The sequence below is a fragment of the Amblyomma mixtum genome, chromosome 5 (assembly GCF_055824585.1).
Source record: "Amblyomma mixtum isolate Tamu chromosome 5, ASM5582458v1, whole genome shotgun sequence".
NCBI classification, from domain to species: Eukaryota; Metazoa; Arthropoda; class Arachnida; order Ixodida; family Ixodidae; genus Amblyomma; species Amblyomma mixtum.
Genome location: NC_143016.1, coordinates 167078398 through 167096909, shown reverse-complemented (window position 1 = coordinate 167096909; position 18512 = coordinate 167078398). Strand labels below are relative to the sequence as shown.

Here is an 18512-nt window from a genome sequence, read left to right as displayed (position 1 = left end):
TTTTATTATATTTTTAATGCATTATAAATATGCAAGGGGGCAAAAATGTACTTTTCACGTATTTTTAAGAACGTTTAAAATATCATTCCTAGTATACTTAGAAAGCATTCGTATTGCAGTTTAAGCATAGGGACAAAAAATGCGAAATAAATATGAAATTAATACAATGCGTTTGAAATGCATTTTTAGCACATCCTCTTTTTCGCTAAGGGAGTGCAGATCAGAAAGAGCGGGAAGTATTGGAAGCCTTTCTCATTCACTCGGAACGGCAAACCTGCGTGAGCAAACCGAATGTTTATCTGTGCACTAAAGATTTGAGGTTCTTGTATCGCGAAGTGCCATCACGCATGCGATTCAAATGTTGATTTTTTATGCTCCTGATTGTCGCCTATAAATTCGTTGTTGTTCTCGAGAATAAATTCAGTTGATGTCTAGCGCCTGTGCTGTCTTTCTCTACCCTGTCGTCCTTGTTTTTTTAAGCGCTACTACTATGTCCTCTCAGTTGATACGGCATGCTCTGCAGCAGGACGTCGAAAACTCAAGAGTGGACGGCAATGTGCAAGCACAAGAATTTACCACATCCCGACCATTCACTCAGCAGTTAAAGTAGTAAAAGAAACATATACCAAAACGGGAGCATCTGAGCGCTTCCTACTAACAGAACTAAGCCAGCACAAATATATGCGCGCATTTTCAGCTATGTTCCCAAAAGTTCCATCCGCTTGGGTTTCTTGCCGTACCATCCCACCACTTTCGCGATAAAATTCATTACAACGCGCCGATCATCGGGACTTTCAGTGGTGATGCTCAGCAGCTCGTTCAGGTGGTTAGAGGGTTCTTTCTCATTAAAAAACGAGGTTGGGGGCCGGAAAAGAATGCTGCACGATGGCTGTGGTGGTCGGTAGTAACGTAAGACGATATCTTTCAACTCTGGAAACACAAAGTGGGGAACAACAAAAAGCGAAGATGGAAATGTCAAATCCTCTTCCAGTCGTCGGAAGGTATTCCACTCCGCATCTTCCATGTTCTTCGTCGTACGGCAGGCTGGAAGGGCTTCCCTCCGGTTTACTTTCTTTTGCTCTTGCGACAGACATGCGCAGAAAGATCGTACGGTTTTTGACGAGGTCGCAAAGTCCCTGGCGAAGGTTGTCGAGAATTGGGTCTTTGTTCTTGCTTGACTGACGCGTCAGGTTGCTTCACCTCAATGAAAGTGCCATTCTCAAGAAGCTTCTCTGCTGAAGTTCGTACTTGTTTGAGCACTGCTTCCGCAGAAAGCTCCGATGTTGCCTCCGTAGTTGCCTCAATCACTGGACAAAGATCCACCGCTGTCGTTGTAGTTGCTTGGATGGCATAGTCTGTCGACGTCAGCGCACTCAGGAAGCGATCAAGGCGTATAATATCAGCAGTTGTTTTTTTTTTCTGAACGTATAGCTATGTCAACAGTCCACCACCTTCACTGCTCATGTCAGCACCATCTTCGTAAATGCTTGCTAAGGTGAGTATTGGTGGCCCTAAGACGTTCAAGATCACTGCCAATGATCGCTCATGAGGAAGCGACCGAGTTTTGCCTGGCTGCACCAGTTTCAGCTTCAGTTCGACAGCATCTTCCCTTCTTTTTCAAGGACACTCGGACGTATAGGAGTTCTACTGAAGAAAAAGTAGAGTGACGAGACTAGATTAGTAGTCATTTTCATTACTTCGACGACACTGCCGCGCGCACAAGGGCAAGCTGGAGTAAGTGACCTATGTAGAGGGTGTGACAGAGATGAGGGTTCCATTCCTGCCTTAAGTAATGCCTGTACTCCCTTCGTGCCGACCAGAGGAGTTCGCAGCCCCATAAAATGAACTAGAAGCTGTCTTGGTTGAGTTCAGATGAGCTCAACTTGTTCAGGATATGCGTGGTTACAGAAGAAGCCGATGCGTCACAGATAACTTGGACGTACAGGAACGCATCCGTTGGTTGGCATCAAGAGAGTGCAAGCAGCAACTCAGGATTTGTTGTCCATTGATATCGGTGCACTCGTCGGCCATGTGGGAAAACTTCCTGAACGTTGAAATCAAATAAAATCAAAGCAATTTATTCACCAGAAAAATCTGGTTGGTCACCCTGGGCTAAAAGCTGTGCACACAGCTTGACAAGGGCCCAGGGGACCATTACATGGCAGTAGCGAACGTGAAGAGAGGAAAAAAAAAGCAAGTTTATGTTTTAACACATGAAAGGTAGAGTAAGGTACAGTACAGTAAAAAATCGTTACAGTAAAGAAAAAGAGATAGAAACAACACTTTCACATTACATATTAAACTATAATACATACAAAAATTAAGACAATCAGTACAATAGCACGAAACATAAGAATACATAAGGCAAAAGAGAAAAGTGCAAGTTACAATGGTACTTATAGATTAGCAGTTCTCAATTATATATGCACAAACTAAGTCATCAGCTTCTTGTGTGTTTATATCAGCTGTGTGTTTATATTTGTTTAGTACGTAAGGTAAATTATGAGCCAATGATTGTAGCTTATAGTTTGTTTTGAAGTGTGGTATTTCAAATATATCAGTGTTCCGAGTTTTAATATTTATACTTCTGTAGCCCAAAGTCCCGAGATTTTCTAGAAAGTTTTTAGCACCAGACGTAGAAAAATTTATAACCTGCAGTAATCTAAATTCATATATGCGATCAACACGTATCGTGTTATATGTACTAATAGCATGCATAGTTGTTAACATAGAGGTTAATACCATTTTAACAGTTCTTGAGTTTGAGCGCCGCCCCCTATTCTTCCAGCCAGTCAGCCGAAATCCGCTTGTAAAGGTAATGCGCATTTTCAGGTCTTCCTCTGAGCCACAATGTTCGAATTCAGCATTCGCAATAGGAAACGTACTCAGCAAGGATCTCCAGTTTGTACTGTAGCGAAAATAAAGCAGGATGCCACAGCCATGTTTTTCATCATCACCTTAGTCTGATCGTCAGCACTTTAGGTGCGAAAGCACTACTTCTCGGGGCCAAACCGGCTCACCGGTTTGTTTGAAGCTAGACCTTGAGCGTGACCTTGGCCAACCATAAATAAATGTATACAAATTCAGGGGCCACTTTGGCTCACATTTCATTTTTAATTTGTTTTTTATTTTTGTTTCTTTTTTATTTGCCTATTTTTAATTGTTAGTCTCTTTATTTCATTTATGAAACTCATGCATTCATTAGGTGCGCCTTTATTCGTGCTCAAACCCTGAGCCTTCGTGGCGCAGTGGTAGCGTCTCCTCTTAAAATGCCAGAGGCCCTGGGTCGATTACCAGCCTGGACACAGTTTTTCTTTAAAGTAGTGACGTCGAAACGCGGACACACTTGCCAACATTCCTTGGTCACCACAGTATGAGGCATTAAAGGCTTTCGCCTTAAAATATATATTGCGCCGACTGGAATTCGAACCCGCGGCGGCGCGAGCAGCTAAGCTTCGCTGGGCACTGTACGAGGGCACTAGGCTCTCGCCGCATCCGATCAAACCCCGCGTTAAACTGCTACACACTCTCACGCTGTGCATTGCCCTTCATCTGTTTCAACTAATACTACGTTCAAACTAATATTCACGCATTGAGCTGTGTGGAGGTAGTGAGGGTTGGCGTGGACAGCATTGTGGCAGAAACACGACACTAGAGCAATACGCGCTGATGTTGACAACACTGATGCAGAATCGCGGCATTGGACCACAGGGAGCCGGCGTACATTGGGCATATTGGCACTGACGATAAAAATTTTAAGACGCGCAAAACTGGCTCCCTCCCTGGGTCAGTGGACACCTCAATCACGCTCTGGGGTACGTGGCGGTGGTGTCCACCTGCAAAAACCTCCAGCCAATTTTTTGCAGCCTAATTTATGATCTCTAAAATTCTCTGCGACTTGCTTTAATCGTTTTCAGCATGTTTGTGCAGTCCCGAGGCGCCATGATTCGCGGCTTTTTCACCAAGCTTAGATGCTTTGGACTGCTAACCGGGTTGATGATCCATGCACCGCCTGTTTTCCGTCAGCAAGGAGCATCCCTGCATTACATGCCCTTTTTCAAGTTTTTCACCCGTGCCCGTCTTTGGCAGCCTCAATGAAGAAGACTCTCGTGACTGATGAACACCGGCACCGTTCTTTCGAGTTAGAACACTCTTGGGGGTCGGTGGTGGGGTCTTGGGGGTGGAGTTGGCGGTCGGTTCCGGTTCTGGGGAAAAGTGACTCTCAGATACAGAAGCGGAAGCGTCCCACGGTTTTGCACTCTGACCTTCCTTCTATGTTTTCAGAGGTAGGAGAGGTTCTTGCCGCTTCATTTTCAGCGAAGCCCACAATAAAAAAAATAGCAAACCGGCTTATTGAATTTTCATGTGTGTTTGTTACTATTTACTTTATGGTTTCTCCTAATAAGCCTGCTTCCCTGGACAGCCCATTTCGCGCGCTCTTTGCAGAACACCTTTTCTGCGTCATGAATTTTTTTTTCACCTCGCGCCGAAAGATTTCTGCGACTACAAACAATAGTGCGCGGTTTCTGCCAATTGTTTTTGTTGTTGGACTAAAAAAATGTTTCAACGAAGTTTAATGGTTTATTGTGGTGTCCAGAAAAAAGCGCAGCAAACTTTCGCGAAGAAATAATCGCACTAAAGAAAAGAAATATTAAATTTAGGAGTCAGAGAGGCTGCATATAGAGGTGTTTCAGAGAGGGTGATCACTAATTTTTAAAAATAACGTTTTCGAGGTAAAGGGAGGCTTTTTGCGGCACAGTGATACCAGTACTGGCGGACGTCAAAATACAAGTGAATCGTGTAAACTAGTATGTGATCAACTAAATTTTAATATGAACTTTTTAAATATTACAGCTAGGCACCTGACTACAATTCGTGATTTGTAGCCGGCCGTTTGCAATAGCCGTACCAGTTTTTAGAATTTCCAAAGCGCGATTACCTTCGCATCTATGGCTCGACAAAGTTTGGGTACTTCGACTAATTACGTGCACTGAAAGGGTTGCTTTGCCAGCATGCTTCTCGAAAGCGTATGTATTTTGGCACTATGCAGCCAATTTTTGTCGAGCCACAACGGTGAGGGTAATCGAGTTTTGGAAATTCTATAAACTGATATGGCTGTTACAAACGGCCGGTTACAAATCTCTAACTGTAGTCTACAGACATTCTACAGTCTATTACAGTCTGTACTTCAGACAGCGACTCTTCTCTGACGTCACAAAACAGGTGAACCGGGCGCACTTTTTATCTTACGCAGGTTTCGACCCATATTGCGTGATACGTTCTTTTGGTGTTTTTCATCTGGTGAGCAACAGTTTTCGAACTTGCGAATTCGCTTTGTGTCTTGCATCTGTGCTTATTTTGCATTTTCCGAACACGTTTTTCAAACTTTCAGCGCTCACCGCGCGAAAGGCGGTGTCCGCGACAAACTTTTGCCACTTTGCCGAGGCCACTGTGCTGGTTTCCGTTTGTTACGTCAGCGCTTATTCAGAAAAAAAAAATTCAGGCGGCACTTTGGCTCTCTCAAGTGCTGCAAGGCGAAAGTCTTTTCTGGCGCACTGTTTGGCATTGGCTGCGAGACTGTTTGTGCTGTGCTAGGGCTTTATTTGACTACACACTCTGACTACACATTACAACTATAGTCGGATACAACTTAAGTCTGCAGTGAAGCTCCGCCCACATTCAGCCTCCCCGCACAGAATTCCTCCACGACGAAAACGTAGTCCGCTGCTTAAACGTTTTTCGTTACGGAAACAAAAATTTTTATTACAAGAAAAAATTATGATTTCTAGAACTTTGATACATGGATTGTATCAAAGTGTACGTATCAAAGTGTATGAACCAACTAGCCCAAAGGTCTGTGTCTAATATAGTGAAACATTAAAACGCTGACTGCGTTTACAGTCGCGATTGGACAGCGGAGTAATACAAGACGCTGCCGACCACGGCCCAGTGTTAGCCACTGCTGTTTTTTAAAGCTGTATTCTACTATACACACTTTGACTGCTTCTTTAGCCCGACTCTCTCTCTGCTTTGGTGAGTTCGGTTGTATCCATGGCTCCGTTCACAGTTATGAGTAGAGGCCGGATTTTTAGGCACTAAAAAGCACGTTTTAGGCGCCATAAATAGGCGGCTAAAATTGCATTTTAGGCACCTAACGGAGAAAAATAGGCACATCAAAAGTGTATACAGTTCGGAACTTCAGCGCGCAATATCTGCCATAAAATAAAACAAAAACACAGTAGGAATGATTTGGGACCTTAAGGAAGGTGCGAGCATTAGAAGACGTTTTTTTGTTAAGGCTGTCGCGCAACTTTTCGTACAATACACATGCTTCAGCAGAGCAAAAGGGACGGTTGCCAACCCTTTTAAAACACTTTGGTATACCTCGAAACAAACAGTTCGCTTGTCGTGTACAAAAGTAGAAACAACGGACGCTTTAACAGGAGGCCATGTATTCAGAAATTTAAAGAAACATTGTCAATTCAAAGTATCTGACAAATGAGTTCGGTCTTCGCTCACACAGGAATTGAACTTACTTATTGCAGGCATACACGTTGCTTGCCATTAAAAGGGTCTGGAAACCATCAATACGAGATGCTAGAAAATGTTACACACAGTGCTGCTTGATGCGGATTATGCCGAAAAGAATCATAGTTCTGCACGGGCCTACGTACATTCACGAGGATCCATGGTAAAATAAACATCATCTATCTAGAAATCACTGTTACAGCTATGGAAGCAGTAGCAGACAACAGACAAGCACCATCTGGGGACAAGGAACGAAAATAAGGCAGGTTACCCAGGTGGAAATTTTAATCAGTTAAACTGTTTCCAGCAGGTTTATGGAACATTTTACGGTTGGTTTCAATTGGAACCATTTGGGAATTATTTGGACGAACCCATAACTTACTCCGTATACTTTCCGAAATGTGATGCCATCTGGTCAACTACCACTTTAACAGCCAATGTCATCAACAAGCTGCCACGATAAAATGGCAGAAAATAGGAAAAAGGTTGCTTTGATATTTTCGGCTGACGTGGTTGGTATTGTGGACACAGCTGGTGTAGGTGCAGTGTTCACCACAGTCAACTGACGAGGTCATCTAATGTTGCCACGTGTGTGTTCTACTCAAAACCGAAATGGATTCGAAAGCAAACAGAACCTGAAAGCAAAACCACAGCGTATTTCAGGCCCCTTTCCTGTAAAATAGGGCATTTTTAGGCACCGACGTCGGAAATAGGCATTTATAGGCACTGACACCCAAAATAGACATTTATAGGCACTATAAAAAGAGTATTAAACACATTGTCAACACCTAATTCGTGCTCATATGTAAAAATGGTGCGCCTACGAAGCGTTGAAAAAGATAGGCATTTGCCTAAAATCCGGTCTCTAGTTATGAGGTATGTAATGTGGTCAACCACGGACGCCTTACGCCCCCTGTCGGAGCGGACGACAACTATTTTATTAGTTGTCATGTGCTCCAAGAGGGGGCGTCAGGCATCTGTGGGTTGACCTCATGGAGGAAGGAAAGAACTAAGGAGAGGCCCTGACGTCACATTTTGTGAAGCCGCCCCGCAACCGGAAGTTGGCTCGGCTTTCCTCACTATCTTCCTTCTCCACCGAGCTACGGGGCGGGTTTCGCGCGCGGCTCGCAAGCACTTCGTAAAATAAAGGTATAAAAAAAAACCGCGCCGCTCGCCGCTACACTCCTACACCTCCCTCCCCGCAAACACGCACCTAGACACACACCGGCGCACAGGTGCGGTGAACCTTTCCGACGCCAGGCGAAGAAAGACGACATTGCACGCTCACCATCCTCTTCGGGCTACCGTAACCTGCCGTATGGCCTTCGAAACGCAGCTCAGCATCGCCGAGAGCGGCTTCATGTTTCTGTGTTGTTTGGTGAGGTGCGAAAGTTCGCTGATCAAAACAATCAACGCTTCTTCGCGTGTCGAAGCGCGGTTCCGGAGTGCCACCTTTTCGCGAGATTCATTTCAATGCATCAATCGCTCCGCGTAACGACACCAAGTTTGACGAACAAAATATCAAATGAGCGGTTATTTGCCGCATTTAAAAGCAATCCTGGATGCGTGCGTAACGTCACGACGCCAAGCATGTAGACTTTAACACGCGAGGCCGAACACACCGTGCTGAAAGCCCGTCCACCGCCACCGAGAAACACTCGGGCCCCTAGCAACAACGACGCTAACGACGCCGTACGCCGTTGCTAGTGGCCCGAGTTTTCTTAGCAACAACGACAACGTTGCTGGTGGCCCGACTTTTTAAGCCTAAATTTTGACGTCACTTCCGCCACATTCTTGCCAATGCATTGGGAATACGAAGGGCCTCTCCTGCGGATCCGAAGTAACGAGGTCAACCCTCGTTACTTCGGATCCGCGCACTCTGACGTCATAACCGTTTCGACCAACCGAAAAGCGTGACACCTCTGCTGACAACCTTCTGTCGACAACCTTGAGGCATTGAAGGCTTCTGCCTTGGAGGAAGGAAAATTTAGAGGACAGGCCGTCACGTGACATTTTGTGAAGCCGGAAACAAGCTCGGCGCCATCTTACTCCGGCGGGCTCTTCTGTTTACATTTCGCCGCCGCGCCGTTGCGCGCGCGTTTCAAATCCAACGAAGGAACGTGCTACCGCATGGGAACAGACCCCCGCGCGAGTGGCGCTTGGCTGCTTGCCAGTTTAGGGTGCCCTATGCTGGTGTTCGTCAGCGGAAAAGTCAATAAAGCGGAAATACCCGTGTGAGACAGGCGGCTACTTCCAGTTACTGCGTCGTATTCGTGCTGTCTCCCACTGCTCGGCCCTGGTCACAATTAGTAGCAGCCGGGAAAAATGCTTATCTCAACTCCTGCAAGCGCGGGAAGTGACCTTCGCTTTCAATTACTGCGGTGACCCATCTTGACATGCAGTACCCGTCGCCACTTTTGGCTACGTTTTTTTTTTTCTGACGGCGCAAATTATAAGCTTCCCTGGCAGTGGCGTAGCCAGAAATTTTGTTTGGGGTGGGGCTCGTGTTGCAGCGCGGCCTCCTCATAGAATTTGCGGAGGGATCAAACGCAAAAATAATAACTGCATTGCCATCGAGAATGCCATTGTGCATTAGATAAAGCTCACTGTCTAGAACAGTGAAATATGTATTGTTTAAAATAAAAGAATGTATATTTGTATGTCTTAAAAATCGTGTTAACTGATACCAACGCTTCCATGTTTTTGCGTATTTACTAAGTAAACAAAATATCACGCGAAGTCTACAACTACATCAGTCCGAAACCAGCAAAGCAGTGCATGCCACTGATATGAAAAACGTAAAGGCCGTGAAATGAGCTAGTAGCAAAGACAAATATTTTAATGAATCTTTGTCACTCAAGTGTGCACGTGTCTGCTTTCGATTCAGCAGTGAACAATGCTGCATTGCATGACCACACCCCACCTTAGAGTTCAACCTGCCTTTTATTGCAGCTCTTGTCCCTGAATGTTGCAATCTGCCTCCATTGCGTATGTTTTGGAAGCTGGCAATGTCAACAGTGCCTTCTGTTGCAGCAGTGAGGATTAGAAAAATTCTGCAGTATTTTTTTTGTTGATGTTGAATACCATACTTATCTTCATTGCATGTTTTCGTGCGGCTGGCCATGCAAGGAATGCTTTCTCATACAGCAGTGAGGATGGGCAAATATACTTATAAGTTTGAGTTCTTAACCCTGAACACAAAATGTAGTATCATGTGTTGTAATGGTGGCCGTGCCAACAATGACTTTTGATTCACAACTCCAAAAGCCATTCATAGAGGCGACAGAAACGGAGAGGGCCAAAGTGCGTATAGTAGACGGCAGGGGAGGATTTATGAATGGGGTGAGAAGGGGGGGGGGGGGGCGTCGCTTCCCTCCAAAGGACTGAAATTCTACATAGGACAACCATTCTGAACACCTTTTTCTCAATTAAAAAATTTCAGAAAATATACGTTTAAAATGTGACTGCCCCCTCCGTAAATCCATCCTTTGTAGCATGGGAACATCGCATATGTTTCACATCCACAGATCTAGTATTGTGCATAATATATATGACCGTAGCTTTTCAGACTTCTAGAAGTTTAGGAGTCCCCAGTGGCTGCAGTATAAGTTTCATGGTGTTGTGCCTCATTTCAATGCTGTGTTTCATATTTAATGTGCAGAGCTGCAGCTGTACGCTCCGCTTTTCTCTACTTGGTGAAATACTAGCTTGTAATGTCACTGCATAGTAGCACGTACACTTTACTTGTGATCGACAGTACAGGCAATGAAAGTCGATCTGTTGTACATAATGAATGCATCAAATTATGTTTCTTCAACATAACCTCAGGCCCTTTTTCTGGGCTAGTTGGTGTGACATTATGTTCAGGAAAGTAAAAACAGCACAAATTTTACACAAACCACACAAAAAGATGAACAGGACGGGTGCTGTCCGTCTTTCTGTGTGGTTTGTGTAAAATTTAGCGCTGTTTTTACTTTCCTGAACACAATAACCACCACAAGCATCAATGAAATTCAGCGCCCATGCGGATCCTCATTTCACCACGTACTTTTTACGACAAATAACACTAACACAGGACATGGGCACAATAAACACATGTGAGAAAAGGCCTCCAAATTCAGTTAGAGCTTCGCCTTTTTCGCACTTCTTGACCATGACATCAGCTAGAAAAGCAATTGCAAACCTGCTACAGGAAACCGGTCTAAACATAGCGCGTGACCAAAAGCACAGAATTGGCCACGATATTAATACGTGCATTCGAAGAGACAGAAGTAGTGCATGCACTAGAAGAGAAAGAAGTCTCTCGCTCGCGCGCTCGGACCACTGAGGGACTGCCGCAGTTTTTCGTGCTCCGGTGTTCGATTTCGCGTTGCACGCTACAATATGAACGAATACACTTGAGCCCGGCACGTCCCAGAGGCAAATAGCTCGCTAGACGCTTCAAACGTTACACGCTTCAAACGGGCATGTAACAAAGTTTCTGTATACTAAGAGCAAAGCGAGCGCAGCTGCTTCCTTTACAATATCGGTCTCCGCCCATGTCATGGCCCCCGCCACTCAAACAAGCGCAATCGTCGAAAAACGAAAATGACAGTTATACCGACGTCAGTGACAATCGCTGGAGCGTTGCAAGAACACGCATAGGTAGCAACGAGGTTTCACTGCCGATGTAAACGGGAGCGCGAATGGCACACACACACTGCACGTACAGGACGCGAAACGTCCGCACAATGCGCCGACGACCGCTCTAGCGCACGCCGTATTGAATCACTGGTGAATGAACAGCGGGAATGCAGCGGCGGTCTCCCGACGGCTCCGAGCAGTGACGCAGTAGACGAAATGTCCGTGCGATCGTGGTCGCCGAGCACGTTGAAATCAATGCACGCAACAACGAGAGTTTTGCAGCGAATTCGACCTGAGATATGAGTGAACGGCGCCAACGCCAGCCTGTGAGCACGATCAAAAACAAACTCGAGCAGTTGAGGAAAGCACGCCTACGCCGCACCTCAAATGCTACGCCGCGGCCGTCTGCTATCGCCCGGTTTGTAAAGAGCAACTACGACGCCGTTGCTAAGCTGCCGGAGTAAGATGGCCTCCCAATCGAGAAAAAACCACGTGATTTCCTCCACACTTTTCTCCCAGGGTGCTGTGTGGAAAGGGCCTCTCCTCTTTTTTTCCTTCCTCCATGGCTTCTGCCTTAATAACGCAAGCACGATTACGTATTCGTTGCGCGAATAGGGGCACTAGGTTAGGCCCGTCACTCTCTGTATGAGACGCATGCGTTGAAAATGCCAACACATCCGCTGGTGTTGCAAGCTCGCGTCGTTCTGAGAAAAGACAGAATTTCATTCGTGGAGGGCGATTTGCGTAAGTATTTGAACATCCAACGGTACAGTAGCTCGCATCGCGAAACACGATTGCAAGCGCGTTGCTCTATGCGGCTTCCCAACAGCATGCCACAGGTTTGCATTGGGTGTAACCAGGCAGCGCCCCGTCGTATTCTCTTTCATGTGGAACCGCAGAATATAACCTCAGAATGCGGAGGATATAACCAACCCCTATATGTAGCGTTCATTGATTACGAGAAAGCATTTGACTCAGTGGAAAGCTCAGCTGTCATGCAGGCATTGCGGAATCAGGGTGTAGAAGTCTTTTGTGAAAATAGTGGAAGAGATCTCTAACGACTGCACAGCTACCATAGCACTTCATAAAGTCAGCAGTAAGCTTCCATTAAGGAAAGGTGCCAGGCATGGAGCCACGATCTCGCCATTGCTATTCACCGCCCGTTTACAAGAGGTGTTCCAAGGTCTGGTTCGGGAACAGTTGCAGATAAGAATTAAAAAATATTGCCTAAGTAATTCACTATTCGCTGATGACATTTCGTTCCTAAGTCACTCTGGAGATGAGCTGAAAAGCATGATCAGTGTTTATACAGGCAGAGTGGAACGGTAGGTCTTAAAATTAACATGCATAAGATCAAAGTAATGTTCAACAGTCTCTCAAGGGAACAGCCGTACACAACTGGTAGCCAGGTGCTAGAAGTGCTAAGGGAATACGTGTACTTAGGGTGGGTAGTGGGTGCTGATCCGGATCATGGGAGGGAAATAACTAGAAGAATAAGAATGGGGTGGTGGAGCGCACATGGCAGGTTCTGTCTCACATCATGAATGGCAGTTTACCAATATTCCTCAAGAGAAAAGTATACAACAGGTGTATCTTACCGGTACTCACCGATGGGGCAGAAACGTGGAGGCTAACAAAGAGGGTTCAGCTTAAGTTGAAGACAACGCAGCGAGCTGCGGAAAGAAAAATGATAGGTGCAACCTTAAGAGACCTGAAGCGGGCGGTGTGGGTGAGAGAACAAACGTGGGTTAATGACATCCTAGTTGAAATCAAGAGGAAGAAGTGGGGCTTGGGCAGAGGCATGTAATGCGAAGGCAAGATAACCGCTGGTCCTTAAGGGTAACGGAGTGGATTCCAAGAGAAGGCAACCGTGGCAGGGGACGGCAGAAAGTTAGGTGGGCGGATGAGATTCAGAAGTTTGCGGGGATACGGTGGCTGCAGCTGGCAAACGAGAGCATTAATTGGAGAGACATGGGAGAGGCCTTTGTTCTGCAGGAGGCGTAGTCAGGGTGATGATGATGATGACACCTCCACCCCCTAGCCCCCTGAGGGGGATGCGTATAAAAATTGCGCGAAGCGGGCAATTTCATGCCCTATACAAACATACAGTCAAGAGCAAGACCCAACACGGATGCACACAATTTGCAATGCATGAAATCAAAGGACTTCTGTAACAGCGCTAGGAAGAAGAAAAACGCACCTCACTGTATAAGGACACGGACAGCGATCATGGACCATTTTTCTTTTGATCAACGCAGCAGCATATCATTAGGCGTTTTAAAATTAGCACATCGCGAAATTTATTATACTATCCTCTTCGCTTCTTGCCAGGGCCACCCTCTCCTCGGCAGGGCCTCGATCCCTGCTGGCAGGCCTGTGGTCCTCCGAGGGGCGCAGCAGCGGAGCCTCCTCCCTGCCCCGGGACTCGCAGGGGGCGTACCTGTTCGACCGGGACCCGCAGTACTTCCGGCCGCTGTTGAACTGCCTTCGCTACAGGGAGCTGATTCTCGACGAGGGCGTTTCAGCGAAAGGTGCGTTCCCGGGTAGCACCGAAACATTGCGATAATGTTACATTCTTGTTATGCTCAAATGATATTTCAATCTACTTTCTAACGTTTTTGTAATGTTACATATAAATGTTTGAATAGCCTTCCTCGAACATTCTTGAAAGACGCAAACAACATAAATGGAACTTTCTCGAAAATGATGAAGCAACCCTGCACAAGCATGCAGGCCTGCCAGTGGTGACCAACGTTTATAGATATACTTTGGTGGTGACGGCACACAACTTACAACGCTTTGCAAGAACCGACAACAAGAGCGACACCTTCTCCACTACACTACAGCACAACATGCAACTCGTATCCACTCACCTCCGAACGGACATCATGCCGTCAAGGTCATATATTCACTATTACGGGATGACCCGTGAGTGATAGTGGTGAATGGGTAATAACTAAAGTTTTGTGACAAAATAATGGGGCTGTTCATGCAATCTATGGCGAGTACTATCTAAGAGATGTGGTTACAAGGTACTGCTAGTTGAAAAACATCTTTACTCTACGAACAGTGAGAAAAGGTCTGGAAATCCGAGCTCGAAATGTACTTGCGATGTTGTTTGATAGTTCCGACTCTATTATATTAAAACAAGGTTTGTTTAGAACGTATATAACTTATAACGCTATATGTTAATTTTTAATGTTAATGCAAAGTTACAATTAAATGTGTAACACTTACGTACAACTTTTATAACACTATTCTAATGCTCGGTGCTACCTCACCGAGCACACACACGAAATCTTCACACGAAGATTTCAACGGGTGCAGTGTTTCAAGTAGCGCAGTCGAAAGAAACGAGTACAGCGCTGCGCGCTATAAAAAAGGACAAAGGAAAGGGGGAGGGTGGAACGTCAAGAGACAGGGAGACTGCATCCTGCGTTTCGAACCACATCAGCAATGTCCTAGCTGAAGCCAACGAGAGGAAATGGACACTCGCGGTGAAGGGTAATGTGGGGAAAGCGGCGAGCGAATATCCGAAAACTGTGAACGCGAACAGAACGTTGCGTGTTTTAAGAGCGTTACCTCTTATTCATCACGTTTCTCGATTTCTTGGGGTCCGCTACCACCTCCCTTCGGCGTGAAATTTTCCAAGTCCGAGGAATTCAGGGTGGCGGCCCCCATAGTAAATCGATATAGCAACCCAACTGGTGATTGATTGGTGACGTCATTAGTATATCGAATTGGTGATTGGTGACGTCACTGATTTTGTGGCGTAGTAATTAACTAGTCACACGACTATGTTTAATTGGGTTTAACTCAGTAATTAATGAGGCATCATAAAACGAATTAGATATTTGGAATCCTCTATATGAGCAAAACAGGTTAACACCAAAATTAACTAATGAAGTTAATATTTAGCTATTGTGATGCTTATATTTAAATTCTTATAATTAACTTAGCGGTAACGTCATGATCTCACTAATGGATATTCGTAACGGGCCCAAATTAGTCAGAAATATCCGACCTCAAGGCGGTAGGCGCCAGCTCGCCGTAAGGTATGAAAAAGTAGCCTATAATCACGTGGCAATACATCACATGGACGATAGATGGCGCTACCGAACAGCTAACGCTCGTTACTTCAACGTCTTCCAGACGGTGACGGTTTTTTTTTTTATTCGTATTCAATTGGAACGCCCAGTCTCCTAAGTATTTCGAATGCTCCAGTAGACAGAAATGTTCGGGACAAGTCGACTATTCGGGAAGGCACTGGTAAAAGATTTGTTTTGTTTGTTCACGGCTAAGCCCTGCCATGCTTCACCAACGAAGGTACAACGTCGCGGCTTGTTCTTGGTTGTCAGCGTTAATCGCCTTTGTCGCCGATTGCGCCTTTTCTCGTGCAGACATAAACAGTGTGTCCAATTTGAGTGCACGCGCTGTCTCTGATTTCTTCGTACCTTGCTCCTTCCCCTTACACCACGTGACCTATACAGGCGGTATCACACTTGTCTGCAACTGATCCGCCTAGATGTAGCGTACAGTAACTGCCTTCTCCCCATCCTCCATCGACCAGTCCAATTTGCTGAACAATTGCTGTGCACAAAAACCTTAACTTGAAGAATAAACCCGTCAGACGAAGAAAGGACAAAGAAAAGGGAAGCACAGACGACCACAGGAGAACTTAATCTTAACCTAATCTGCAGCTTCAGTAATTTTGCAACATCCCGCAGAACAGCGAAAGCTGCTTTATGTCTCCGAAAGAATTGCAGGCTCTGAGTGGCGCGTGTACTTGGTCCCTGGCGTGACGTCATCGAAGCGTTACGTGGAACTAAAGCCCCCTTAAATTTTCTTAAGGACGCAGGTCTGCTACGTACCCCGTGAAAATCGGGTGTGTGAATGTGAGTGCGCAGGATTTTTGTGCGTGCCTATCGTTTAAACTTCTACCATGATAACATTAGGAGTGTCATGAAAGCGATAACTGTCGAGCGTGGGCGTCTGTGTGAAGCATCCGTCTATCAGCCGTGGCAGATGGTGTTTAGCGGTAGCCTCCGCCTCCAGGGAAATCCCCCTCCACTTGGTCAAATGTTTTAGGGGAATCCCCCAAGGTGGACTAGCTTTGTAAAAAGGGAGTAATTACTCATTGACATCCACCCGAGCACAGCCATACGGCTACAAAGGAAATCTATACAGCTTTCTCAGAAACTTCCCAGTGAAAGAAAAATTTGTCCTGGTTCGGGATTCGAGCCCGGGACCACCGCTTCACCGGAACAGTCGCTCCACCAACTGAGCTTACCGGGACGGCAAGCTTATGGCAGGGAGTGAGTGAATTGATCAGTAACTCGAAGAGGGAACTGTGCTTGTCATATTTATAGGGGAATCCCCGAAATTCCTCTAAACATTTGACCAACACTGTTCCCGCTTCGCGTTACTGATCAATTTGCTCTTGCCCTACCATAAGCTGCCGTCGCATTTAGCTCAGTTGGTGGAGCTCTGGTGAAGTGGTGGTCCCGGGTTCGAACCCCGGACTAGGACGAATTTTTCTTTAACTGCGAAGTTTGAGAAAGCTGTATAGATTTCTTATGTAGTCGTATGGCTGCGCGTGGGTGGATGCGACCGAGTAATTACGCCCTGCACTTGTAAGGGAACGGATGAAGAGGCCGGGCAAAGAATGACTCAGCAAAAAGGAAAAAGCAAAAGAAGCGATTACGAATACAAATGTCATAAGAATGGGACAGAATCAGAATTTAAATAGAGTCAGTCGTTTCAGAGCGTCTTTAATGTGCATTTGATATTTCAGTGCGGTAGTGAAGGTTATAGCAAAGCCTATCGCATTGGATTGACTGATTGGCGTGATGGGTATTGCGTTGATTCCTCTTAACTTTTTTCGTCCTCATCCGGAGTAGCCATCTGGAGTAGACTACCAGGTAAACACCTGCAGCAATCATTAAAAGTGTCCCGAACTTACAATGAAGCGTGAAAAGAAATGGGCCACGGGGTGTCCCTTTTTAGAATCCCACGCTGCACAATGGAGAAACCACCGAAGCGCTATGAACGCGACGAGAGGGCGTCGCTGTGAGGCCCCGCGGGTTTCACCGTGGAAGCAAAGCGGTCATCAAAACAGCTAAACGGGCGAGTTGGGGGTACATATCGAAAGGTAAACAACGCAGAGACGAAGACCGCGCAGCAGAAGAAACACAGGACGAGCGCTGACTCACAACTGAAAGTTTATTCGAAGACAGCAACACAATATATAGAAAAAGCGGCCAACCTATCAACAAGCACACACACACACAAACCCGTGTTGCTACGTGGCATCAAGGCATGCAACCTGACTATCATGCAATAATATAGATGGCATACTAACACACAACCTTGTTTTCTTCCTCATGTGCTAGGCTTCCATAATGTCACGTGTCAAGCGGGACGGGTGCTTGTACAGGATTCCACAATAGTGCAATGAAACAAGATTTGCAGTCACGGACATCGTGCAGTGTGGGCGATGCATTAATACAAGTCTGAAAGAGCATGCAGATAACCTGGAATCTAATAACTCTACTAATCTCGTTGACCATATCCGTGGCTGCTATTCTTGTTTTCCTTCCTTGCACTATTGTGATATCCTGTACAAGCACCCGTCCCGCTTCAAAAAGTGACATTATGGAAGCCTACCACATGAGGAAGAAAACGAGGTTGTGCGTCAGTAAGCCATCTATTTCATTACATTATAGTGAGGTTGCGTGCCTTGATGCCACGTAGCAACACGGGTTTGTGTGTGTGTGCTTCTTTATAGGTTAGCCGCTTTTTCTATATAGCGCTCGTCCTGTGTTTCTTCTACTGCGTTCTTCGTCTTTGCGCTGCTTACCTTTCAAAGTGGTCATCTCTGGGGTAAGCGAACCACAGCGAACAAGCAGCTAAACGGGAAAAGAAATGTACACTCATAGTAAAAAAAAAAATGTGACGCGAAATGAGCGGAATTTCTTGGGCGAGTTGGTATGCCGTATTCATCGATCGATGGAAAAGAAAAAGGACTCATAATAATTGATTGCTTAACGCGATAACGCAAATAAAACGAGGTTCAAAAATTTTAACGATGAAAGAAAAAAAGAAATAGAAGAAAAGCCAACACCAGCCAAGACTCCAGAATTTCGGCAACAAACAAGATGGCGGCGGGCAGCGGTGTTGCATCGGTCTCGTTCCTTTGTTTTGTTGCTTCGCTTGTAGCTATAACGAACGATTTTTTTTTCTAAAAACAGTGATATAGCACGTAAAATAAAGTTTTAAGTACTCTTTATGCACCATACATATCGTCCCTTTCAAATCGCTGCTGGCGAAGCTACGCACTCAGCCTTCGAAGTGCGTTCTGT

General features: G+C 45.7%; 1 protein-coding gene across 1 annotated transcript in view; it reads left to right on the top strand.

Moving 5' to 3' along the window:
* Positions 1-18512, top strand: part of LOC149344523 (BTB/POZ domain-containing protein KCTD9-like) — a 201445-nt gene that overhangs the window by 118119 nt on the left and 64814 nt on the right. Inside the window, exon 5 of the mRNA XM_089546301.1 lies at positions 13483-13682. Within this exon, the coding sequence (XP_089402427.1) occupies positions 13483-13682 (200 nt within the window). The remainder of the gene's footprint in view (positions 1-13482; positions 13683-18512) is intronic.